Here is a 27,041-nt window from a genome sequence, read left to right as displayed (position 1 = left end):
TAAATTGGGTTTGATAATGGATAACATAGTATTTAAACGGGCCTATCGTGCTACCCATCGGGCCAATCGGGCCGCCCTTTTTCGGGCCGTGCTTGGACGCGTCCATGGGCCGGGATTGAGGCCCAGGCATGGCCCGGCTATCGTGCCCGTGCCGGCCCGAGCCCAATAATATTCGGGCCCATGCCGTGCTCGGGTCGGGCTAATATGGGCCGGGCTTCGGGCCCCATGGGTATCGGGCCAAATGGCCATCTATATTAGTGATGATGTGTGTATGGATGGGGTGATGGACATAGCGGAGCAGCTGTCAGTTCAACGGTTTGATAAATGGGGCCGGCAACCGGTGGGTTACAAATATACCACGACGGAAAGTGACACATTTCATGAATGTTATCTCTGTTTACGCTGCAAACTTTTTTTTCACAGATTTTTCTAGATGTAAAGTGTATTTTGTTTCGTAGGATGCGTGTTTTTCATTACATTTGTTACTAAACACGGTAAGGTCATGTCCTTTTATGACCAATAAAAAATAAGTGATTATATTTATTACCAGTATAACAGAAGAATTCAATTGTTTGGTGGAAAAGAATTCACACTTGGAAAAGATCGTGGAAGTGAAGAATTCTAAAAATGATTGATTTGACCTCTGCACTATCTGGAGTGTTATACTGAGTATGTGCTTTGAAAAGCCTGGAGGTGTTTTGTTTTAGGTAGAAGAAGCTTATCATGCCCTTAGTTTTTCAATGTACAGCAAATATTTGCACTTGTGCAACCTGGTACCACTGTACCAGTAAGCTACACTTTATTAGGGACATATTGACCCTTATCAACTCAAGAGCACCTTTGGTGGCAACTCCAGATTACTTGTGCTGCCTTCTAGCATCTCGACGACTCTAGTCATTGTTGGCCTGCCAGTTGGAATCACTTGTATACACCACAGACCTACTACTATCATCTTTCTCACTAGCTCTGTGATCTCACCATTAATCTCAGAAGCACTGATACAATAGTCATCCAAATGTTCATAAATCCACTGAGGGAAATATTGGCTACTAGATTCACTATCTGCATTGACTTTCTTGTCCCTTGCCCCAACCATCTCAAGCACCATCATTCCATAACTGTAAACATCAGATTTGGTACTGACTGTTCCAAATTGCTTTGAGAACACCTCAGGGGCAATGTATCCTATTGTTCCTCTTGCACCACCAATAGAGATAGCGCTCTCTTTATTCAGGCATAGCTTGGCCAATCCAAAATCAGATATCTTAGGGCAGAAATACTGATCTAATAGAATATTGTGGGGTTTGATATCAAAATGCACGATGCGAGTATTGCATCCTCGGTGGAGATACTCAAGTCCTCTAGCAATGCCAATTGCTATGTCAAATAATTTCTCCCAGCTTAGTGAATTTTCACTGCTCATACTGGTGCTGAAGGCATACCTTTCAAGTGAACCGTTAGGCATGTACTCATAAATGAGAGCCCTTTTGGACCCTTCCAAACAAAATCCTAAAAGTGTAACAATATTGACATGAGAAGTTCTGCTAATGCTAACCACCTCATTGATAAATTCCTCCCCATCACCCTTGGTGTCCTTTAGCATCTTAACTGCTACCTGGCTGCCATTAGAAAGGTTACCTTTGTATACAGCACCAAATCCACCTTGGCCTAACTTCACAGCAAAAGACTTTGTCATTCTTTTCACATCTGCGTAAGTGTGTCTTTTCGGATGTAGTTTCCCATTCTTTTGTAAAAAGGACTCAATCCTTGGTTCGTTCTTCTTCCTCTTGCGCATGATGAACAAAATCGCGGCAGCAGCAAGCACGCCAAGACCAGCAGCAGCCGAGACGCCTGGAAGTTACGCAAGTTAACAATTCAGTGATAGTAACCTTGTTGCTACAGTTCTAAATGTTAAGTACTTCGAGGAAGTGGTATCATTTTGTGGGCGCTAAGTTGTAACATGGAACGGACTTTCCTGATCAACCGTGGGAGCAATCAATTCTGTTATTTCTTCATGAATTTTGAACAGAAATCAGCATATTGCTTTAGTATACTAGTTTCTGGAAAATCTCATGGATGTATTTTTGTAAATGTAATATAGCACGTTTTCTGTGGTCAGGGAACAGTTAGCAATATCATGACGGACATTCAGAAAAATAGAGTTTCGGTAAAATGGTGGGAAAGTGCTCACCGATAATCACTCCTTTTTGCACTTTTTTTGATCTTCCTTTAGGCAAGGACAAAAACACAATGTCAGAAATATTTTTATCTCACCAAGATTAAACTGATTCAAAACATAAAGTACAACAATTTCACATTCTACTCGAAATGATTAGGCGGTGTTTCACAAAGTACTAACGAAAAGAAGCTGATGCAAGCAAAAACAATTTCAGAAAATTAAGCGCAGATAGAGAAATTTGGGTGGCTGTTTTCATTCAATTGATCAGGTATGTATGTTAGAACTTCAGCTAAATAGTGTGATGTGATGGTCTTTCATATGTAGTCTTTCATGTACAGGTCGGAAGAAGCAAGCAGCAGCAAAAGTGACTTTGTGGTTGCTGTTTGCCTGTTTCCTTCTTCCGTTGAAACTTTGACGCACGATCTCTTTTGTAAGTAGCGCGAACAATCTTCTGTAGGCAGAGCGAGGGATGAGGGATCCAAAGTCTGGCAACTTTGGAAAAAAAATGTAAAGAAGGGTGGTGGCTCAGTGTTCTCTTAAGTATTACGTAGAAGAGGCAATATTTTTCATCATGAAATACATATCCAACTGAGAAGATTTAATTGAACATATTTCACAGAAGTTTGGCAGCAGAAAAAATAATTACCCATGAATGCAATAACCTTTTTCTTGCATTGCATTTGGTTTATTATAGTTTATCATTCAAATTCAACAATTTCTTTCAGATGAATTCTAAGTACCTATTGATGAGGACATCACCAAGGAGGATATGTACGAGCCATGCTCTTCGCCAAGTTACAAGTCTTCGTCAAATTGGACTCTGCGTTTGTTCGGATTCAGTAGACCATCTTGGACGGAATTGAACACATCTCCCTCATACGACATCGAAACGAGGCATCTTTGATGTGTTGGAAAGCTAACGATGGAAGCTTTCTTTTGATTTTGATCTTACCTCCGGAAGCTTCATGGATCATCCTGTATCACCGTGACAAGGTGTTGTGTCGCTAGTTTTGGGCCACGTTGGTCTTGTATCATGTCGGATCTTAAGTTTGTGGGTGCCCCCCTGGTCGCCCCCCAACTCTAGCTCGCAGCTTGCAGACTATAGACTATGGCTCTGTTTAGTTGAAATGCAAAAAAATTTTATAAAGAATCTTGCTAATTTGAAGTACTAAATGAAGTCTATTTATAAAACTTTTTGCACAGATGGGTTGTAAATCGCGAGACGAATCTAATAATGCTAATTAATCTATAATTAGCAGATGGTTACTGTAGCATCACTGTTGCAAATCTTGAATTAAGTAGGCTCATTAGATTCGTCTCGCGATTTACAGCCCATCCATGCAAAAAAAATTTGTAAATAGACTTCATTTAGTACTCCATGCATGTGTCGAAACATTCGTTGTACGTTTTTTTGCATTTACGGGGTTTATGGGTGGGAACTAAACAGAACCTATATATAGATAGAGAGAGAGAGAGAGTAAAAATCCAAGTAGCGATGGTCCTAGCCCAGAAGAAAACGTGACATCAAACTAGCAATATGAAGGCCCATAAGAAAAATATAGAAGAGAGCTAGCAATACGGAGGCCCATAAGAAAAATAAAGACCCAACTTTTTGTGAAAATAAATAAATAAAGACCCAACTAGCAGTGGTCTTGCCGGGTGAGTCTATATATCACATAAGGCCACAACTGCCGAAACCATATATTAAGTAGGCCTTAATCAGCCCAACTGCGGGACTATTTCCACATGTTGATGATTTCATCTAAAGAGGAGAGAGATTATATACACGCAAAGAGGATAAAGATGATGACATCATCCACATGCGTGCAGGTTCGAAATTTAAAAAAGCTATAAGTATTACATTGAGTGTCCAAATTAAATTTGGTTTGCACCATCATTTTTCTTATGACAAGATCTTCAAAACAAGATCACACTTACTATATTTACGCAAAATTTATAAAAAAAACATTTTTAATAATAGTTAATTAGTTTTAGCTACTGGAAATAAATATTTTAACAACAAGAACAAATAATTATTTTCTATGAACAAAAAGTTAAACATGATGAACAAATAATAATATATTGCGAATAAAATATTAAACATCGCGAACATTTGATTGTATTGTATAAATAATAAAAATAAATATCACGAACAAACAAATCAACATGGCCGAACAATATAATATACAATACGAACTAATAAATTATACGCCTCGAAAAACTACGTCATGGACACGAAACAAATATTACTATCTAAAAATATTAAATTCTTTTACCTAATTAAGCATGAGCTATTTTTAAATATGAACGAATAGATAGGAATAACAAATTAAATATAATAAATATAAAACATAACCGTAAATAGAAATGCCAAGTATTAATGTATTGATATCATTCACACACTTAGAACATTGAAAATAAAAATGAGTGACAGTATGAACAAAAGGAGGAAGAAATAAATAAAAAATAAAATGGACTAAATATATTAGCAGAATTGAAAGAAAAGAAGAAAAAAAGTGGAGGTAGGAAGAAAACAGAAGATAAAAAAGTACAAGAAACTGAATGAAACCAACATATAAAGAGAAAATAAAAAATAAGATTTACTGTCCGCCATGCTTGTGAAAGTCACACGCATGCACCAACCAATAGAGACTTTGAAAACAAGAAAACAAGAAAACAACAGCAAAAAACAACATCTGGACTCTGGAGGCTTCGAGCACCCACCAGATGAATATCTGGGCTGATATCCACGTTGAGCCACGGGAAACATCGTACATTGGGCCGAATTAGAATTTTCAATCCACATAAATTCCTTCGGGTGATGGATTTTTATTTTGTAGCCCGCGCGATATATAGTTGCTGTTGGTCCCGCCCAGAAGAAAACGTGACATCCGACTCGGTCAAACTGGCACGCCCAAGCTAACCAAGTTTCTGTACTATACTCTGAGTAAAAAAAATCCGTGGTGCCTCTAAAAATCCGTACTATACTCGAGGCATGAACACTTTCTTCAGAGATCTGAAGATGGGAGTGGTGTAGAAGAGAAAAAGAAGAGGCCGATACGATGAATGAAGCAAAGCAGAGCCAGTAATCCCCGCTGTAATTTGTAAAACCAGCACAAGAGCTTCGAGAGGCTTACCGGAAGAATCGGCGGTGCAATTGAGAGCACCGCTGACATGGCCGCCGGAGCACAAGCAGGCTACGAATCCCCCCGTCTGGTTGTGGCCGCACTGCCCCTCCGATCGCTCGCACTGGTCACACGCCTCGAGCTTCTGACTCTGATTCAACGCCAACTGGAATCCGTCACGAAGACTGCTGCCATACCCACCGTTCTTCCATGCAGGATCATTTAGTGGATTGGGAGGGATAGCAAATCTGAGCACGGGCACTTCGATAACTGATCTGCACCGCTGCCACCAATTCGTGTCCCGGAACGGCACTTCTTGCTCCAAGAACACGAAGGACAGCCCGATCGGCGCCTGCCCGACATCGAATTTGCAGGTGGTGGCGTTCGAGTGTGACGACCGAGACAGCAAGTCGGAGGAGAGGAAGTTGCAGTTGAAGAAGAAGAGGAGGTCGACCGTGGTGGTCACCACCATTTCACTCCATGGTTTAGGTTTGGAGGGCGCGCAGGCGATTAAAAAACTTGTTGCGCCCAGCCGCCGCCGCCTAGCTCCCTCAAACCCTAGCCTGGCGAGGCCACCGTCGTCGCCGGCGGCCAGCGGCGGAGCCGCACAACCGGCGCCCGCTCGCAGCCGTCCACCGCTTCCTTCTCTCGAACCTCCCCACCTCTCCCCTGTTCCTTGCCCCAAATCGCGATTTGCACACGGCGGCTCCCATGGAGGCGCCTGCCGTGGAGCCCTGTCGTGCGCGCGGCGCGGGATCCCCGACCGCCGGCACGCGTCTCCTCCATATCGACGAAGGATGCAGCGCCCATGGCTCCCGGCGGTGGCCGTGATCGAGAATTTCGGCTCGGCTCCCACCCTAGATCGTCGGCCCGTTGCTCGGTTCTTCGTGCAGCGTGGTCGTCGTCGCCATTGGACGAGATGGGGCGGCTCGGGCATCTCCGAAACCCTAGCCGCCGCCACCCTAGTGCACTCTCCGCTGTGCCAGTGGTGGTCGACGGCAACCCGCTCATCCCGTCGTTGCCGGATCCGGCCATCCGGAGCCCGGATCTACACGGCGGAACCCGTCCAGCTCGACGGTGGCGCCTTCCTTCGTCCCGGCGGCTGCTCCTTGCGGCTGGTCAAAGGCAGCGACAGGAGAACCGACGGCGGCGCGCCGTAGCTGTGCATGAGAAGGAGAGGAGGGGGGTCGCAGACAGTATGACTACCTGTCTTCGCTGATACGACGACGACAGTCGTTGCTCACGCATTCTAACAGTTAACAGTGAGTAACGCCATCTCTTTCACCGGAGGCAGATGCTTGGCGACCATATTCGGCATGCACAGAGTCGGTGGACAGATGCCGGAGTTGGCGCTGCCATAGCGTGCAAGAACTTTGGGCGAAAGCTTGCAACGATGATGTCTATGGGTGTCATGGCCCTTCCTGGAGGCGTTGTGGAGGTGTTCTTGCATTGCATACAATGGCAGCCGTTCCTCACGCATTCTAATAGTGGGCAACAATCTCTCTTCCGCCGGGGGCAGGTGCTTTTCCAATGGCGACATATTTGGCGTCGCGATACACCTCGGCGACCAGGCAATGCACAGAGTCGGCAGCAGATCGAGGTGGCGGGGCAACGGGGATGAGGGCGCCATGGTTGCTACGTGGCGTAGTGGCCAGATGTAGCAGCGATTACTCTGACCAGCTATTTTTGGTCTACTGCTGCATATCGTCATGATCTACAGCCAAGGAGTTTCTTTCAAGTTTATTTTGGTGCACGTTGTTCAAGGCGTGGTGGCTGATTCAGAAGACCACCATGAAGCGACATCGGTATCTTTAGCACCGTCTTGAGAAGTAAACTCTTTTTTTTTTGATGTAGCATATCTTTAGTACATATATCTTCATGTACTAAAGTTTTTATTATTCTTAGTTATTGTAATAAGTTTGGTTGCGTGTGATCACGCAGAGACTTTAGGCTGTGTGCGTTACCACACAGGCCAGAATATATTTCCTATATCTAAAAAAATTGCGAAGCTCCGAAGCGTCACGTTGCGGTCGGTTATGGGGCAGCTGCTCCTCCCGTCGAGGACCTCGGGATCGACGAGCTGGACTGTGAGATTGTTGTAGTCGATGCTCGAGACCTTGTAGTTGCCGCTCTCGAGCTCCAGGAACGCCTGACCTTCGTTGCACTTGATCTCCAGGCCGGGGTAGCCGCAGTACGAGCCCTGGTGTTCCCCAGCAGAGCCCCCGTCCTGATGTAGAAAGGGTAGTTGATGCTGACGCCGCCGCAGGTGTAATTCTGCCGCAAGCACATGGAGGCATCGTAGCCGACGCTGTCCTCGTCCCCGCTGGAAGGGACGCCATGGGAAGCGGCGACCAAGACGGCGAAGAGAAGAGGCAGCCGGCGGCGGGGTAGGAGCAAGAGATCCATGGGCCATGGCCGAACAGGTTACTTTTCCTAGCTTCTTGATCTGGTGGCCGCCCCCGCCTCCGTTTGTTATAAGGCGGACATGGCGGCGAAGCGATGTGAGGAGCGCGTGGTTGACCGTGACCAGCTGCCGGCGTCTCAGAAAATGCCAATTACGAAGTCAGGTGGTGGCGCCTACCTCCCGTCGCTGCACACCCGCGCGGTTTTCATTGGCTGCCGCCCGTGGCGGAAAGGTCCTCGGTCTTGGTTCTGGATGAATGGGATCGGTATTTTCTGTACGAATTCTTATTTTTTGAATATAAAACCTGTACGAATGCTCGCTAGAGGTGTTGTGTTCAACGTGCCGGTGTGGTCAGCAGTTGCAGAGTCTGCCGCACTAGTAAACGGAGGGGACCCAGTCGGCTCTGTTTTGTGAACCACCGTAGTGAAGACTGCAAGCGAACCCAAGCTACGCCTTTTCACCGGCCCTGGCAGCGTGTCTTTGATTCGGGCCAAAACAAAGCGTTTGGGGTACTCGCGTCGCGTGGCGGTCTCTGCTCTCACGGCCAGTGTGCTGTCGATCCAATAAGGAGCCTGCAGCAACTGAAGTCTCACGTACGTGTTCTAGATGTGCAAGGAAGGAAGTGAACGGTTCTGGCCAGTTGCCTAACAGAGCGAGCCACTGCTAACTTGTCAATTCAGTGACGCGAACCAGGTGTGCAAGGAAGTGTTTCACACATTCCGTAGTCGTGGTAGGCAGTAACGTGACCCTTGTTTCAGAGTTCAAACGGAAGCAAGGAGCCGAGGACATTCCGGTTCACCTCTCCGCAAGACGCTAGCTGTGGAGCGCAGCAGGCCACCGTGCCGCCTGGCGCCTGATGATGAATCTCGTTCATGAAAAAAGAACAAGGGTGCAATTCTTATCGCATAAGGAAAGAAAATAGGAACCGGAATTCCTACCTTTTCTACCTACCCTACCCACGCAGTATTTGTCAGGCAAACCAACTAGTACTTGCGGACCAGGTCAAGTCAAACGTGCGCGGCGTTGGTAAGGTGAAAGCGACGGAAGCAGCAGGAACAGAGCAGGAGAGAGAAAGAACTGAAGAAGCATCAAAGCGGCATGTAACCGGATCGCGTGGTCTGACCGTCTGATCACTAGCGATCCCAGAATCAGAAGTGAGGGAGTGAAACCGAAGGATACCCCGCCGCCTGCTCCGGGCGGGTTGACCCTTGAACCGCGCGCGGCTGCCTTTGTGCACGTCAAATCCAGACCACGGCGGTGCGAGGTAGCAGCTTAGGATAAGTAGGTTGGTTTTGGGTCAGCCTCAGCCGACTCAACCTAGTGGAAAATGTTTGCGTAGTGAGGTATCTAAAAATTAAATACCGATTTGTCCAAAACTCATTGGGTTACCAAAAATCTTGCGTATCCTGGATTCCATTCCCCTATTTTCTGTTTCGCGCATCGCCCTCTCCCTCCCATGCTCCAGCCAGCGGCAACGACAGAGAAGAAGCTTCAAGGAAGAGCCGATCAATCGACAGCGCTTGAGGTTCTTGAGCGCCTAGCCGTAGATGCCTTCTAGTCACTGCCGCCGGGAAGTTCGCACTCGCCTTCGCGCTCAGGTGCGCCTACATCCTCACCCCAATCCTCAACTCCCTCGACGCGGCCTCCCGTGCAGCCTCGTGCTCAACACGGTTGTCGCCGCCGCCCTCGTCATCCTACTAGCCGCATACCAGCTCGGTGTCGCCCTTATCTACCTCCATGTAACCCCGGGGGCCCCTAGGCGCCTCGCCGCCTGAGCCTACGCTGTGGTGTCCGCCTTGCTCGCCGCGTTCATGTTCTTGAGCCTCTCTAGCGCAAGCTGTGGTTGCTCGCAGCCTCAGCTGCCGAGCTCGAGGGCAAGGGTGGAGGCGCAACCATGACGGTGTGGGGTGGCGAGGAGGGGCCAGACATGGCCAGCAAGGTGTGAATGGTTGAAAACCTAGCGTCCCTTACCGTCGCGCTCCTAGCCTCCGACCTGCTCATGGAAGCCGCATCGATCCACTAGGGATTGGGGATCGAGAAGATTTGTGTGGAGGAGGGGCGCACGTCGCAGGCGGGAGCCATTGGACGCGGCGGCACCAGGCCGAGCCACGGAGTGCGGGGAGGAGGCACGGCGTCGGAAGGAGAGATTGGGACCCGAACGACCCAGATTTCTTGGCACCAAATTGACACCAAAATTGTATGGGCCGACTTAATAGGATTTTACACTAAACTTTAAAATTTGGGTACTGAGTTATTGGGCTGACCCGATAAAATCTGCATCTTGAGTAGGAGCAGCCGGAGAAGAAGGTGTTGTCTTGTGAGCTAGTGTTGTCCGGGCGCAACCCACCCCCTGGCCCAAGCCAGGCCCGGCTCAAGGGTCATGCAGGAGAGGCGACCGCCAGGCCCGGCTCAAGGGTCATGCAGGAGAGGCGACCGCCGGAGGGCCAAGGAACAGCAGGGCCGCACAACCCATATATAAAGCATGTTTTATAGAACTCCAATCATCGCATCTTTTATTTAAATTGACCGAGGCATCGGAAAAAACAATGGAGACGTGCTTCTATCTTCGGAGACCGTGGTATCGTAAACTCGTAAGCGTCACCCTCGAATCCGAACAGCTAAAACTAAACGAGCAAATTAGAGAAAAGATCTCCAGCCGCCGACCACCAGACATATGTTAAATGCAGTGTGCGTGCATGTGCCCTAATACCCACGCAGGCCAGTCTTAATGAGAGTTTTATAGAGAGTTTTATGACATTAAATACTACCATTTTTGCTGACATGGCAAGAAGAGAGAAGTATGGAGTTTCATGGGATGTGAGAAGAGTTTCATCACCATGAAACTCATCTGTCACAGTTACCTAGTTCTCAGTCTAGTTAATTGTGTCCATGAAACTCCCACTGAGACTGACCTTAACCTGATTGCTTGTGGTACTTGAAGTAGATGTCGATCGTATCAATCACACCTTCATCTTGAATTCAGTAAGTTATTTCATTAGTCGTTTATTTAGCATATTAGATCTTCAATTCATAAACTTTAAACTAATTTTATTTCGACATTTTTGTTTGTACTATCGACATTTTTCTTCAAAATTTTATATGTATTATTAGCACTACTATCTTTATTTTATTAGCATTACCATCTTTTTTTCCATATTATAAATGAAAAATATTTAGTCTCGAGGGCCTATAATTTCTAGTTCGCTCAGGGGCCCTTAAAATGGTAGAGCCGGTCCTGGTGGAAGCTGACATTGCAGCGAACCTTGGGCAGCTGCCGCCGCCGGAGCTGATTGTTAGAATATATTTTTCCTAAATACTCCCTCCATATAGAAAATAGATGGCATTTAGGACAGCGACACGGTCTTCAGAGCATAACTTTGACGGCTTATTTTTATAAAAGTTGAAAAGTGATATATATACATATATATTATGAAAATGTTTTTTAAGACAAATCTATTTATATAATTTTTACTTTTTTAAACTTAATAACTTAAAAGTTATTCATAATTTATATTTCCAATGTTTAACTCAAACTTTGTCCAAAACGATATCTAAATCACATATGAAGGGAGTACTCTAGAAGCTATTTGGGCTATACATTCCTACGTGGTCAGCAACTACATAACTGCAGTACACTAACAGCAGGTACCAAGTCCGCGCTGCTCTGTAAACCACTGAAATCAAAGTGAACTTTTCTCCAAAAGAAAGAAAAAGATATCAAAGTGAACATAAGTCATGCTTTCACTTTCTCGCAAAGGAAAGAAAAACGCAAGCAAACTTTCACTACCGACCCCAACCCCGCAAACACGTCTTCGGATAGACCAGTTTTGCCGTCTCAGTTCGTTTTGTTTGTTTTGAAAGAAAAAAAGACCAGTTTTGCAGTCGCTCCATCAAAGAGCCTGCATCACGTGTTCCAGACGTGCAGGAAAAAAAAATTCGTCAGCCTGCTAAAGCCACCCAATGATGCAATGCTAACTCTCCACTCGGCGACGCAAACCAGGTGTCGGGGCGTTCAGTATCCTCTGGTCCTCGTTCCACACTCAAAAAGTAGGGACGGTCCGGTCACTCGGCCACGCAACTTGAGATTTGGTGCACAGGCAGAGAAGGGGCCATCCTTGTCGACTGATGAAGACATGAAACCGAGTTTTCAGTTTCATACCTATCCTGGCACTCATTTTGCAGGCAAACCCAGGTACCCAACCAATTTTAGGCTAGGTCATCAGGCCAAAACCATTAGTATCTCGAGGCAAGTAGCAATGATGAAGAGCAGTGAACTGAAGGACACGCGCACAATGGCCACCGGGCACAGGAAAGCTAGCTACGAGATGAAAATCACCAATACAACCGGAAATCTGGAGATGCGTGGTGTGGCGATTGCAAAAATGGAGCGAGTGAAATGGAATGATCGGTTTTGGAGGACTTAATTGGTTTGCAGTCCGGGTTGCCCACCTTGCCGTTGGAGCAGAGGGGGGCGGAAGGCTGCAAACCATCGTTGCCGACTGATGAAGACATGAAACAGAGTTTTCAGTTTCGCACCTATCCGGGCACTAATTTTGCGGGCAAACCCAGGTACCCAACCAGTTTTAGACTAGGTCATCTGCCAACCATTCACCATTATCTCGAGGCAAGCAGCAATGATGAGGAGCAGTGAACTGAAGGACGCGCGCACAGTGGCGACGGGGCACAGGGAGACTAGCTACGACCTACGAGATGAAAATCACCGATGCAACCGGGAATCCGGAGATGCGTGGTGTGGCGATTGCAGAAAGAGAATGGAGCGAGTCAAATGAAATGATCAGTTCTGGAGGACTTACTTGATCTGCAGTCAGGGTGGCCCACCTTGCTGTTGGAGCACAAGCAGCCCAGGAATTCCCTCTTCTGGTTGTGGCCGTAGGCGCACTTTCCTTTGGACTGCTCGCACAAATGACACTGATCCGTTGGTGTTGGTGTCGGGTACCATTCCAACTCGAACCCGTACCAAAGCACCTCAGCGTATCCGCCCATCACCAGCATGGACCGGTTACTTGCCATCAGAAACTCGCTCCTCACTGGCACGGAGACGACCTCGCTGCAGTGCCCATCCTGATCCAGCTCGTGCTCTTGGGCTTTAACATGATCGTCAGGTGTAAAGACGAAGGAAGCTCCCTCGCCAAACGGACCCATGAGGCTGCAGTTAATCTTGTATGTGACCAGGTCAGGCGGCACCGCCACACCAGGAACGCCGGTTGAGTAGCAACCGAAGTAGAAGGTGAGGTTGTCGTTGGAGCTGGTGCTGTTGTGCAGCCAGAGCTTGTCGAAGCTGAGGTCGTGGTGGACAGCGGGGCAGCTGCCGCCGACGAGCACGTCGCTGTCCGCCAGGATGATGGTGTTCCTGTCGTAGGAGATGTTCAGGACGGTGTACTGGTGACCGCCGAGAAAGATAACCGGCGTCTCCTTCGGCCCCTCGTACTGGCAGGATATCATCAGATCGGTGTAGCCGCAGGAGTAGAGTGTGGTATTGTAACTGTAACCGGGGATGTCTCTGATTGTGCTGGAGAGGTAGAAGGGATATTTGATTGATACGTTGCCGCACATAGACGATTCCGGGCACATGGAAGCGTCGTAGGTGGTCGGGAGCAGGGCAGGGTCGCCATGAGCGGCGGCAATATGGACGGCGAGGAAGACGAAGAGGAGGGCGAGGGAGCGTGGTAGGTGAGCAGCCATGGCGGCGAGAAGGCGAGGCGGGCTCATCTGGCTGCCTTGTGCCCTCGTTAGCTCCAGTCGGGCCCGCGTTCGGTTTCTTGCGAGGACCTGCGGCCGCCGCCGTTTATAGCGCCCGCCCGTAGACTTGACTTGGATGGGGTCTTTCGGAGAAGGCTGGTTTGTGGTGGGGACACGCGAGAGAGCACGGATTGAGACGGAGACGCTCGGAGACTTAGACTCTGCGTCTCGCTGGGTCGTGCGTGCCAAGCCGGTCGATCAGTGATCACCGGCTGCTTGCAAGTTGGAGGACGTCACTGCTGGGCTTTGGTTGGTCCAGGCGAAGATGCGTTCCTCCAATTGGGTACGATTTCAGTTGACTTCCACATGGACCATACCTATCAAAAACATACTAGTACAGCCTAGCACTGGACTCGGGGTACATTTTTAATGTCTTTCTCCAGAAGAACATTTGTTAATTGATTCTCCAAAATCCGAACAACTGTTTCGAAAAAGAGAAAAAGAAAAAGAAGAAGAAAGAATCACATAACTGGTTCCCATCCATCTGAGAAAATCGTAATATGCTGGTTACCCGCTTGGGCGATGTATGGCTGTGTTTCACTTTTTCTGAAGATGGTTATCCAGAACCTAATTAATTAATTCCACTGTATCAACTTGTATAATACAGTATACGTTCTATGTTAAGAGGTCATCGCTCCGGTTGTTAGTTAACGCTTCAAATCGTCACAGCACAAAGCGCCACTACCGGAAACTGACAATTCGCCGTGTGTCTCTATTTTCACCGTGTGCGAAACAACGGGCACACGGCAAAATTCATCTGTGCCGTGCGCCGCAAAAAAAACACACGGCGAACGTGCAGCACACGACGAAGTATGTCTTTGTCGTGTGCCATAGGCCTGCACATGGTGAAGACACCTCTTTGCCATGTGTCATAGTCTAGTACAAGGCAAATCCTCCAAATCAGGTAGTGCGCGTCGGAGTCCGGACGGTGGAGGCAGGCGCCTTCAGCCATAGTAGTAGCAACGCTTTATATCGCCAGGACGGAGTCAATTTGAAAAAGGAGCGGAAAAGATTGTTTACGCGCAAGTTTCCGCATCGGATCGAATGGTTTAGGGTTAGTCTTCTTGACTCTGTAATGCCACTATGACTTGTAAAACGACAGAATTTTTTTGTATGACACACTTGTAGGGACGGGCCCACTTGGTCTTCAATGGTATTCATTGAATACCCATTATTATTGCTAATCTATAGTATTTAAAGGTATAATCAAATATACATATGTAAATAATTAGTATAAAACAGTTATTTTGTTTTGCATCTTGAATTTTTGAATACTCAAACTTGGAGTTCTGGGCCCGCCACTGCACACTTGTAGAATGACAGTGACTGTGCGGCAGGCACATGGAGGCGTCGTAGCCGACGCCATCGTCGTCCCCGCTGGAAGGAACGCCATGGGAGGCGGCGACCAACACGGCGAGGAGAAGCGGTAGCCGGCGGCGGGGTAGCAAGCAGAGACCCATGGCTAGTGGAGTGAGGCGAAGCTGGAGGCCCAAGTTATGCGTTGCTTACCGGCCGCTCGGCTCCGTTCAAATTTCAATGTCGCGACCGCCGAGGCCTGGGGCGGGTTTCCAAGAAGATCGGGTGGCCCAGGAGAGGAACGTGATTGACTTGGACCAGCTGGGTCTTTGGCTACAGAGTCAGGGAAACAGCTTCATCAACGACGAATGAATCTTCCACGTTTTGCTACAGAAGCACCGAGAATATGGAAAAGTATGGAGGAGAAGAGGAGGATGAACGGTAAAATGGTCGAGAACGCGCGCGGTGGGTAGGGCAGCAAAGATCGACGCAGGCGGCACCAGTACGGCCGACACCGACTGGACGAGTGATCATCTGAAATCTGAACCGCGGTTCTCCTGTTTTGGACAGTACGAATTGGGAAAGCTCTGATTACAAGTGCATTTGTCCAATGATAGCAGACTAGCGAGCTAACTAGTACTGAATACGTGTTGCATCTGTCCAATGGACTGAAGATATACAAGTGCACGTGTATAGGAGTTCATAAAATAAAAGCACAGATTTGGTGCAGAAGCAGAGAAGGAGGCATCCTTGTCGACCGATGAAGACATGAAACCGAATTTTCAGTTTCATAATAACTATTGTGGCACTAATTTTGCAGGTAAACCCAGGTACCCAACAAATTTTAGACTAGGTCATCAGGCCAACCTTTCACAATTATCTCGAGGCAAGCAGCAATAAAGAGGAGCAGTGAACTGAAGGACGCGCGCACAACGGCGACCGGGCACAGGGAGGCTAGCTACGAGATGAAAATCACCAATGCAACCGGGAATCCGGAGATGCGTGGTGTGGTGATTGCAGAAAGAGAATGGAGCGAGTCAAATGGAATGATCAGTTCTGGAGGACTTACTTGATCTGCAGTCAGGGTGGCCCACCTTGCTGTTGGAGCACAAGCAGCCCAGGAATTCCCTCTTCTGGTTGTAGCTGTAGGCGCACTTCCCGCCGGGCTGCTCGCACAAATGACACTGATCCGTTGCTGTCGGGTACCATTCCAACTCGAACCCGTAGCTAATCACTTCAGCGTATCCGCCACTCGCAAGCATGGACTGGTTACTTGCCATCAGAATCTCGCTCCTCACTGGCACAGAGACGACATCCCAGCAGCGCCCATCCTGATCCAGCTCGCGCTCTTGGGCTTTACCATGATTGTCAGATGTAAAGACGAAGGAAGCTCCGTCGCCAAACGGACCCTTGAGGTTGCAGTCGATCCTGTATTTGCCCAAATCAGGCGGCACCTCCACGGGACCGCTTGATGCGTAGCAGCCGAAGTAGAAGGTGAGGTTGTCGTTGGAGCTGGTGTTGTTCAGCCACAGCTTGTCGAAGCTGAGGTCGTGGTGGACAGCGGGGCAGCTGCCGGCGGCGAGCACGTCGCTTTCCGCCAGGATGATGGTGTTACTGTCGTAGGAGATGTTCAGGACGGTGTACTGGTGGTGACCGCGGAGAAAGATGACCGGCGTCTCCTTGGGCCCCTCGTACTGGCAGGAGATCATCAGATCGGTGTAGCCGCAGGAGTAGAGTGTGGTATTGTAACTGTAATCAGCGATGTCTCCGATTGTGCTGGAGAGGTAGAAGGGATATTTGATGGATACGTTGCCGCACATAGACGATTCCGGGCACATGGAAGCGTCGTAGGTGGTCAGGGGCGGAGCAGGGTCGCCATGGGAGGAGGCGGGGGCTTGGACGGCGAGGAAGACGAAGAGGAGGATGAAGGGGAAGCGTGGTACTGGTAGGCGAGCAGACATGGCGGGGAGAAGGCGAGGCGGGCTCATCTGGCTGCTTTGTTCTGTTTAGCTCTCCAACCGGGCAGGTTTCTTATAGCGCCCGTAGACTTGAGTAGTCCTGAAAATTTGGGCCGTGCTTTAAGGGCCAGCACGGGCACGGCCTGATAATCTGAGCACGAAACCCGGCCCAGCTGAAAGCATCTAGGCCCCTAATTCGAGTTTTGGTAATTAATGACAACGGTTTGTGGATTAACGAATTCATTTGAGATAATGAGTATAGGTTGATCCACAAGTGAAAGAGATTTGGTTGAGAACGTATGGAGTTTTGGAGATGATAAGCAAAGCTCGGACTCAAGGCAAAGGTATAAACTAGGGCTTTTGCGTTTTACCGGTCACAAGGCGTTTAGTGGATGAAAAGTGACCGGATTTGTTGGATAGATAGCCGTACTATCAAGAGGGGTTGTGTACTCATGCTTGACGGGTCTTTAGTGCCATTTTGCTCAAAATGTCTAGTTGCATACATGAGGGCTAACGGTGTTTTGAAAAGATTTGAAATAGACTAAGTTCGAGAGCTGACTGAGTAACGGCGGACAGTCCGCGCCTGAGGGGCGGACAGTCCGCGCTCGTTCCAGAGAGCTTGCAGAGGCTCTGGTGGGCTGGCGGACAGTCCGGCCCAGATGGGCGGACAGTCCGCGACCGTTCCAGAGAGCTTGCATAGGCTCTGGTGGGCTGGCGGACAGTCCGGCCCAGGTGGGCGGACGGTCCGCCACTGTATTTCATATTTGTACAAGAAAGGGTGTTTCTCTGGTTTGGGCTGAAAAGTTAAACTGCGGACAGTCCGCTCCTGAGGCGCGGACGGTCCGCAGGCTAATCTCAAAGTTGTTCCAGAGACGTTGTTAGTCTCTGGTGGGTTGGAACTCTTAACTGCGGACGGTCCGCCACTAGGGCGCGGACGGTCCGCCAGGGGTTAACGGCTAGTTCTGACACACATTAAATGCACTCTGACTCACTGGTTTATAACGGCGGACAGTCCGGTTTTTGAACCGCGGACGGTCCGCGACTTCGCAGAAAAGAGTGTAACGGCTAGTTTTTGGAGGGATGTCTATATATACCCAATGCCCGGCCATTGGGTGGGTCTCTTGGCCATTTGGATAGCATTCTTGACACATTAGAGCTAAGGCATCCCTCTCTCACACACACTTGCTTAGAGATTGCATTTTTGAGAGTGTGAGAGCTTCCTAGTGCATTGCATCAAGAGTTTGAGCTTTGTGGCATTAGGGATACTTCAAGCAAGCGTCATCAACTTGTTACTCTTGGGAGTTGCCGCTCCCTAGACGGCTTGGAGAAGTGGATTTCGTGGAGCTCCTCCAAGGAGATTGTTGAGGAGCCCCGATTTCGGTTGTGAGAGGTTTTGTGCTCACCTCACCGGAGTGGTGAAGAGCAACTCTAGTGGAATCGAGGTGTGGAGCGGTTCCTTGATTCAAGCCGGCTCAAGATCAAGAGGTTCTTGATAGAGGAGCGGTTGATTCTTGGAATCCACCTCAACGTGGATTAGGGGTGACCGGCAAGTCATCGACACCACGAGATAATTTCTTGTGTCAAGCTTGGTTACTTCTCTTGCTCTCTTTAATACTTGTTCTTACTTTGAGCAATTTACTTTACTAGAACTTGATTTGTGACTTGTCACCCTAGGTTGCAAACCCATCTAGAGATAGTAATAGCATGACATAGGGCTTTCCTTTGTTACTAATTAAATTTCTCTAGTGTTATTGCTTTTAGATTTTAAACCGCATATTCACCCCCCTCTAGTCGGTGTTCTTGATCCTACACCAGCACGACAGAGAACGGGCCATGCTAGCACGGCACGATCGGCGTGCCATGCCCATGCCTCGATTTCAGCCTGCCGTGCCGCCCGGCACGGCACGAGTGTGTGGGCCGTGCCTGGGGCGGCCCGGCACGGTGAAGCCCGCAAAAGCACGAATATGGCCCAATTTGCCAACAGCCCAGCCTGGAGCCCTGGATTTCACTCGGTGTCTCGGTCGCCCGACGCCTCGAGTCCTCAACCCTAAGGCTGTTTCCAGCAACGTGCGAATGCGAACGCGTATTTTGGTCTGCATGTGAGACATGGCCCCACACACAGCCTTCGCATTCGCAACTTGAGTTCCAGCAGACTATGAGAACGCATGCGCAAAAGGCCTATGGACCCCACCACGATGGACCTTATCTCCAAGGCTCCAACGTCCAACCACTGCACATCTTCTCTCTGGTTCTCTCCGCGAGAACTAACGCGACGGGCTGCGGTGGCGATGTCGGACTCGAGAGGCGACGACGGCCAAGCTCCAAGCTGCAGCTCCTGTAGTTCGCCTGGCTCCGGCTTGGCTCCACTCTGGCGGATCTGGCGTGGCTGCGCAGCCACACCCGACGGCGCCGAGGCTCCGCACGGCCCCAGCAGTGGCGGCGTGGCCTGTAGCCCGTTGATGGTCCTGGCATGCCTTCGCGGGGTGAGGCAGCAGTGGCTTGGCGGGAGTCGGCGGCCCGGCTGGAGCATCGGCGCGCCGCTTCTCCGTCGACGGCGCAGGCCACATCCGGCAATCTTGTGGGACTGTGACGGCGCAGCGACGACGATGCCTCGGTCGGCAGCACAGCTACATCTGGTGTGCGGGGCCTATGGCCAGTACGGCAGCAAGCGGCGGCGGCCCCGGCTTGGCGATGGCTGCTAGCGGCGACGGGTTGGGGCGGTGCAGAAATTTCACTGCGCGGGAGACCAGCTACTACAACGGGCGTGATGTTTGCGAAGAGGAGAGAGAATACGTAGGGATCCGCATCCTCTCTCTCCTCGCCCAGGGTTTTGCGATTCCGCGTCCGAGATCTGCTGGACGGAGGAACAATAGCTCCTGATCACCATTTTACGCATGCGAGACGGGATGAGGGAGCAGCTGGAAACAGCCTAACGCTAGACGCTTCAGTCGGCGGCGGCACGGGACCAACGGCGGATCCAGGCGATAGCGTGACCCGGATGGCGGCGGATGCGGATAGACCAAGAGAGCTAGATGGAGGCGGATCGACCGTGGCACCGCGCCACCGCGGGATTGTGCTCTGGCGGAGGCGGATCGACCGCTGCGTCCTGCCGCGGCTCAGATCGACGGCGCATCGATCCAGCGCCAGCCACTCGACGTCGACGCCTCGGTTCCCAGAGGAGGGTAGTAAGTATCCGTCGCTTCGATTCCCACCCCTTTCTTCTTTTCCCCTTCGATGCTGCTGCGATTAAATGCAAGTATCCATTGTTTTCTACTGTTAAGTGATAACCGTGCTTTCGAAAACCTAGTTAGAATAAATTGGGGATGGAATACCATCCGTCTTATTCGAAGGTCCAGCTAGCTCCTTCCTTCTATAAAACCCCTCTGCCAGTCTGCCCGCCTTCCTATCTGATCTTTACCCCACTCTTCCCAAATCGCCATTCCAGTACCCATCAGATGAGTTAGGACTTAGGACCTAAGCATACGATGGGGAAGAAGAAAACAGCTGCTAGGAAACGTTAGAGATGTTCTTCTTGTTCCTGTCTCAACTGTTTCTTGATTGGTGGAGGGAACATCGGTACAGTTTTCCTGTCTATCTCATTTTGCTAGAGATGTTCTTCTTGTTCCTGTCTCAACTGTTTCTTCCGAAGCAACATTCAGTACAGTTCGGAGGATAGGTCTTCCCTCGCACCGGAGACGGTAGAAGCAATCACTTGCCTTAAAGATTGGAAAAGAGCAGAAGAAAAGAAGCAGCATCAACTAGAAGACCAAGATATTGCATTCGCTGCTGAAGATCTGGACATTTAGTTACTAGTGTTAATTTCTTTGCATTTATGTCATTGTGAACTGTTGCTGTAATATGTATTTTGAACACTTGAACTTTGCCGGCCAGGATGATGGTGTTCCTGTCGTAGGAGATGTTCAGGACGGTGTACTGATGACCGCCGAGAAAGATAACCGGCGTCTCCTTCGGCCCCTCGTACTGGCAGGATATCATCAGATCGGTGTAGCCGCAGGAGTAGAGTGTGGTATTGTAACTGTAACCGGGGATGTCTCTGATTGTGCTGGAGAGGTAGAAGGGATATTTGATTGATACGTTGCCGCACATAGACGATTCCGAGCACATGGAAGCGTCGTAGGTGGTCGGGAGCAGGGCAGGGTCGCCATGAGCGGCGGTAATATGGACGGCGAGGAAGACGAAGAGGAGGGCGAGGGAGCGTGGTAGGTGAGCAGCCATGGCGGCGAGAAGGCGAGGCGGGCTCATCTGGCTGCCTTGTGCCCTCGTTAGCTCCAGTCGGGCCCGCGTTCGGTTTCTTGCGAGGACCTGCGGCCGCCGCCGTTTATAGCGCCCGCCCGTAGACTTGACTTGGATGGGGTCTTTCGGAGAAGGCTGGTTTGTGGTGGGGACACGCGAGAGAGCACGGATTGAGACGGAGACGCTCGGAGACTTAGACTCTGCGTCTCGCTGGGTCGTGCACTCGTGCGTGCCAAGCCGGTCGATCAGTGATCACCGGCTGCTTGCAAGTAGGGGAGAGAGAGAGTCCGTCACTGCTGGGCTTTGGTTGGTCCAGGCGAAGATGCGTTCCTCCAATCGGGTACGATTTTAGTTGACTTCCACATGGACCATACCTATCAAAAACATACTAGTACAGCCTAGCACTGGACTCGGGGTACATTTTTAATGTCTTTCTCCAGAATAACATTTGTTAATTGATTATCCAAAATCCAAACAACTGCTTTCGCAAAAAAGAAAAAGAAAAAGAGAGAATCACATAACTGGTTCCCATCCATCTGAGAAAATTGTAATATGTTGGTTACCCGCTTGGGCGATATATGGCTGTGTTTCACTGTTTCTGAAGATGGTTATCCGGAACCTAATTAATTCCACTGTATCAACTTGTATGATACAGTACGTTCTATGTTAAGAGGTCATCGCTCCGGTTGTTAACCTTCAAATCGTCACAATACAAAGCGCGTCGGAGTCCGGACGGTGGAGGCAGGTGCCTTCAGCCATAGTAGTGGCACGCTTTATATCGCCAGGACGGAGTCAATTTGAAAAAGAGCGGAAAAGATTGTTTACGCGCAAATTTCCGCATCGAATCGAACGGTTTAGTGTAGTCTTCTTGACTCTGTAATGCCACCATGACTTGTAAAACGACAGAATTTTTTTTATGACACACTTGTAAAATGAAAGTGACTGCGGTAGGTGGCTGCACACTTCTATCGTTTGTCTACGCCACCAGTTAGCGTATATATGCATGTCCCCGGCCTTTCCAACAAACTACATTCAGCGAGCCCTTCAAGATGGTACCACTTTTATCAAGTTCTCCACCTGGCCACCGGGACTTGTCGTTTGAGACAAGCACATTCAATCAAACATGAACGTGAGGGCTGTAGATCTTTTTTTCCCTTGAAAAATTCGTTCATAGTGGTTCAATTGTTTAATAAAGTATTACAGGACAAATTATTGGTCATAGTTGTGGTTTAGAGACCATATTCTTGTCCGAATTGATAAATGGATGTGATTCAGGCCTTATATTGGTACCGAGCTCGTCCCGCATGAGCTGGTGGGCTAGTCTTAACGGGCCAAAATCTAGGTGGGCCACAACAAACAGAAGTTCCCGGCTGTACAAGCAACCATGCATTCATCAGTGATGAGAAATTATTTTTTTATTTATGTTAGTAGGAGAAATACTCTTTATATTTATGTGGAATTATCTCCGTCTCTCTGTCTACGATTGGTTTCGAAAAGACTGTCAAACTCAGCAATGCTATTCGAACAATAATTGATTGCCACGGCGGATTTTTCTGACTTGTCACAGATTTAAACAAGATAAAGACAGAAAGTTAGTACTACCTTGGAGATACAGCTTGGACCTTATATTTATGGCTACGATAGTTTTCAACAAAAAAAATATCTAAGGCTACAAAATACTGAGTGCGAATTGTACGAATGGACGAGCACACCGTAATAGTGCCAATACTTTCGTTCCGCTATCTAGTCAATCATATCACCAAGAAATTAGATCTTTGTGAACAGTTTTTTGAAAGGAAAATGTGTGTGAACAGTATTTATATATTGGAGGTTCGCAAAATCTCCTTTGCTGGCAGCAGGTCGCAACCTAACCAGTGCGACGCTGATGTGTACAATACATACTAGTAGTTTGTTTGTTGATGTGGTCTAGTAGTTCTAAAAGGGACACAAGGTAGTTCTGAAATTTATTTAGTTGTTCATTAACTTATATAACTTACTTATACTCCTGCTAGTCTCTTACCTGTAATGGTGAGTTTTAGACATATAAGACTTTTAAAATAGACATAAATATTATAATTTTTTTAATAAATACAGGACCTACTCATTCCATTCCACAAAAAAATAGAATACTAAAAATTCTGAGAAAACTTAACTCTCTCTGTTTCGAAATATTGATAGTTTTAGCATTAAATTTTTTTCCTAGAATACACCTTTTTAGTTTCTAGGTGCTTTGAGCAAGAACGGTAAAAATACCCCATCCATCTACCCAAATCCAAATGGTGCCATGCAGGTTTAATTTAGTTGCTTGTATGGTGCAGTGCATGCATGCAAATAAATTTGGAAATTTAATCGCGCGTGTAATCAGGCAGGCTAGATAAAGGTAAAATAGACTTTTAGTCGCTCTCCTATCTGTCTCAGAAAATCTACAACTAGCTATATTGTTGGATGGACAAAGTATATTTCTATTTTTTGCGGGATAAATTTTTAATACTACAATTGTATTGTTTATAGGATGGAGGGAGTATATCTAACCAAAATTAACTTGTTTGTCCTCTCTCTCTCTCTCTCTCTCTCTCTCTCTCTCTCGTTCATTTTCTTACACAACAATATAACATTTCTCTAAAGCGTCATATATATAGAAACGCAAGAGTAATAGCAAACATGGGTAATTTAGATATATACTAGAAAGGGCCCGCGGCGTTGCCGCGCGGGGCCTGTATCTCACGTCATAGTATTATAGTTGATGCGAACTTTCGTTCATGCATAATAATTATTGTATATAGGCAAATGTAAAACTTATTTGCGCACAGATGTCATGGGCTAGAGTTCGCTATTGCACTTGATATATATTTTTAGGAATTCTATTGTTGTGACGCTATTATTTAAGTAGTACTCCGTGTATTATTTTGTGTAGCGAAATGAGTCTACGATATTTTTTTATGGTGAAAAAGGGATAAAATTATTTATTTAAAAAAAATAGTTGATATATTAAAATATGTCGTGTTGTTGTAGAGTTACTATGAGGAGCCATAGAATAACGGTGGTATGATATTTTTTTTAGCAAAATAGGATCTTATGTTTGAAACCATAAAAGAAACGGTGGTATGATATTTTATTTAGCAAAATAGGATCCTATGTGTTTAACGAATTATGGAAATACTTTAAATTTACAATTTTGTTGTGTAGTAAAGCTTTAAGTTTTGAAATTTTGAGCAATTTTTATATTCTAAATATTTTTCTAGAAGCGCTTCTAGTCAGTATATTACGTACTGACTTATATTTTGTGCTCTCTATTATCATAACTCTATTATTTATTATTTAAGTAGGATATTATTTTAGGTATAGAAATGAAACTATCAGTTTTGTTATATTTATTATTTTTAGTTGTAATATTCTTTTGTTATCGTTTATTTTAAAATTTTGTATGCAAACCTTTTTTGACGTAAAGATGTTTCTATATCCGAATCATAGGTAGAATGAATCCTAAGTAAATATTTATACGGATCAATGAATGTGAAATTATACTATATAATAAAATTCTAGATTTTGAATTTATGAGCAACTTTTGTATTGAACACTTTTTGATTTGAAGCCATTTTGGTATCCAAAACGTAGGTGCAACGGGTCATATGTAAGCATTTATACAAGCGAATAGCGAAAGTGTTTTCAATTTTAAAATTTGCTCTATAATAAAGTTGTAGTTTTTGAAGTTTTGATCAAATTATATATTGAATAACTTTTTATTTCGACGCGTTTTGGTGTTCGAATTTTGCGTATAATGTTGCTTGTGTAGAAGTAACGAATGGAATGACTTGTGGTTTGATTTAATTAAAATGTAAGGGTCTTTCCTAAAAAAATCCTGAGAGAAAAATGAGACGGTGGGTTGAATCGTAAAAACCTAAGGATGTCTGTGCAAATTTCCCTAAAACTTGATGGCTGGACTGCGGGTTGATTTCGATAAATAGATAGGGCTTTTTCGCAAAAGTTCCTGAGAGAGGATGCAGAACTGCGGATTGATTTTGTTGAAGTTGGAGAGTTTTTTTGCAAAACAATCGGGACTCGCTCGATCTGGACCGTTCGCGCGCCGGATCGGACGGCTTGGAAAAGCGGGCGACGTGGCCTATCCCATTGATTGTTTTGGGGTGCTGATTTCGTTTAGAAAGATTTAGGGGCTCATTTACGATATATTTCATAATGGTAGACAAGGGCAATTTAGAAGCAAAATAGGTCCAATAGCTATTGTTAAGCCATGTAATAATTAGTGGTAGCAACTTTGTTTTTGGATCATTTCAAAGTTTTATCTATTTTTCTAATATGCCTAGTAAGAATTAACGTGAAGCTTTAAAGGGGTCTTTAATTACTACCCCCTTTGTTTCTTAAAATATAAGGTAAGTTAAGGTTCTTAAAAAAGGAGAGCTGGTCCTAAACTTCAGTTTCTCTCAGCAAGTCTCTTTCACTCGGCATGTCAGTGGCGACCGGTGAAGGTGACATTCAGTATGAACGCAGCAAGTCTCTTTCACTCGGCATGTCAGTCCCATTACCACCAAAGACCAAACCAAACCAAACCAAACCAAACCAGACGTAACACCTTATTAAAAAAAACAGGCGTATCAAGCAACGGTGGTGTACTGGCCAGTGCGACGCTGCGTTCCATTCAACACGGGGTTGAAGGACCAATGGGCTCTCAACCCGTACGCCGGGTCATCGACAGAGATGAGAGCTCATGCTGCCAGTCATCAGCTGCGTGCATGCCATGAAACGAAACCACCAACCTTGCGAGCCTTCCAAGTTTCCTAGTCCTTTGCCAGTTTCTGGTTCTGAAAGGTGCTAGTACGAAATGGCCTGTTGTTTAGTGCTCCGATCCCGCCAGTCCTCCTGGTGATAACTACGGAGCAGCGTCCTCCTTTCTAGTTTTCACGGAACTGGCAATCGGGTGACATCACGCGCATAATTTTCAAGCAGAGGTCCTGTTCCTGTCCAGTCCAGGCAACAATTGAGCGCGGCGCAATTAACTGCTGGAAAACGGCTGTTAATTCTGGTGGTCGACTAAACTATGGAGAATTTGGACCTCCAGGCTGATTTCCTTCGCCTAATCTTTCCTACATTCAGTTAGTTGCGCGCACAACCTCGTCTAATGATCAACCCCCCATATCCGGACACTCAAAACAAGCAAAATAATCAGAGGAAAAGTAACGCGTCGGGACTCGGGAGAGGAGGAATCAATACGCACCGCAGCGGTCAGCAGTCGGCCCCCCGTCGCAGAAGCAGGTGAAACTCATCGCGCCGCCGTCGGTCTGGCTGTGCCGGTAGCCGCACCACCCGCCGGAGCGCTCGCACCCGCCGCACTGCCCCGAGTGCGCGTTGTACATCAGCTGGAACCCAGCCCTGACCATTTCACCCACCGCTCCGGCCGCCGGGGTGCCTGGCGGGCCGACCATCCCCTCCTTGTACAGGCCGAGCACCGGCGCCACCACCACCTCCTCGCACTCCGACTCGTACGCCTCGGCGCCCGTGCCGCCATCCGGCAGCACGTACGACCTCTTGCCACTATATCCTCCATAGCACCCGCTCAATTCCCAGGCAGATGGCCAGGAAATGTTTTTGCTGCAGTTGTAGAGGAAGGTGATGTTGGAGTCGGATTGCGTGAGCCGCAGCGCGGAGGTCGTGTAGTCGATGGTGAGGTTCACGTGGAGGCGCGGGCAGCCGGCCGCGGGCTCGTCGGCGTCGGCGTCGGAGACGGCGACGGTGTGCGTGTCGTACTCGATGTTCCACACTCTGTAGCGGTGGGACTTGACGGGGAGGATCAGCGTGGGCGTGGCGTTGGCCTCGCAGACGAGGCCGAGGCCCGGGTAGCCGCAGTCGGACGTCGAGGCGTTGAGCAGCCAGAACGGGTACCGGACCACCTGGTCGCCGCAGGCGGCGTCGCTGCATGGAGGAGGGAGGGCCTCGGCTACGGCGAGGAGGAACAGGATGGGGAGGAGGAGGGGGAGAAACAGGGAAGCAGCCATCGCGCGCGTGGTGTGAATGGGAAGCGGATCGGAGGGAGAGACCCGGAGCGTTGTGTG

At 47.9% G+C, this 27,041-nt stretch overlaps 1 protein-coding gene across 3 annotated transcripts; it reads right to left on the bottom strand.

Annotated features, from left to right (window-relative positions):
• Positions 1–520: 520 nt before the first annotated feature.
• On the bottom strand, positions 521–27,041 carry LOC120707679 (LEAF RUST 10 DISEASE-RESISTANCE LOCUS RECEPTOR-LIKE PROTEIN KINASE-like 2.1). Of its 3 annotated transcripts, none has more exons than XM_039992641.1 (3): positions 26,207–27,041; positions 2,192–2,227; positions 521–1,851 (listed from the first exon to the last, which is right to left on the bottom strand). In XM_039992641.1, the coding sequence occupies exons 1-3, from the start codon at positions 26,982–26,984 to the stop codon at positions 824–826; spliced, it is 1,842 nt and encodes a 613-aa protein (XP_039848575.1). In that variant the 5' UTR covers positions 26,985–27,041; the 3' UTR covers positions 521–823. The 3 variants fall into 3 exon arrangements, with proteins under 3 accessions (XP_039848575.1, XP_039848573.1, XP_039848574.1); XM_039992639.1 differs by lacking the exon at positions 26,207–27,041 and adding an exon at positions 15,834–16,950; XM_039992640.1 differs by lacking the exon at positions 26,207–27,041 and adding an exon at positions 12,523–14,652.

The sequence above is a fragment of the Panicum virgatum genome, chromosome 5K, assembly GCF_016808335.1.
Source record: "Panicum virgatum strain AP13 chromosome 5K, P.virgatum_v5, whole genome shotgun sequence".
NCBI classification, from domain to species: domain Eukaryota; kingdom Viridiplantae; phylum Streptophyta; class Magnoliopsida; order Poales; family Poaceae; genus Panicum; species Panicum virgatum.
Note: the sequence above shows the minus strand (reverse complement) of the source record. Positions and strands in the feature narration are given on the sequence as shown.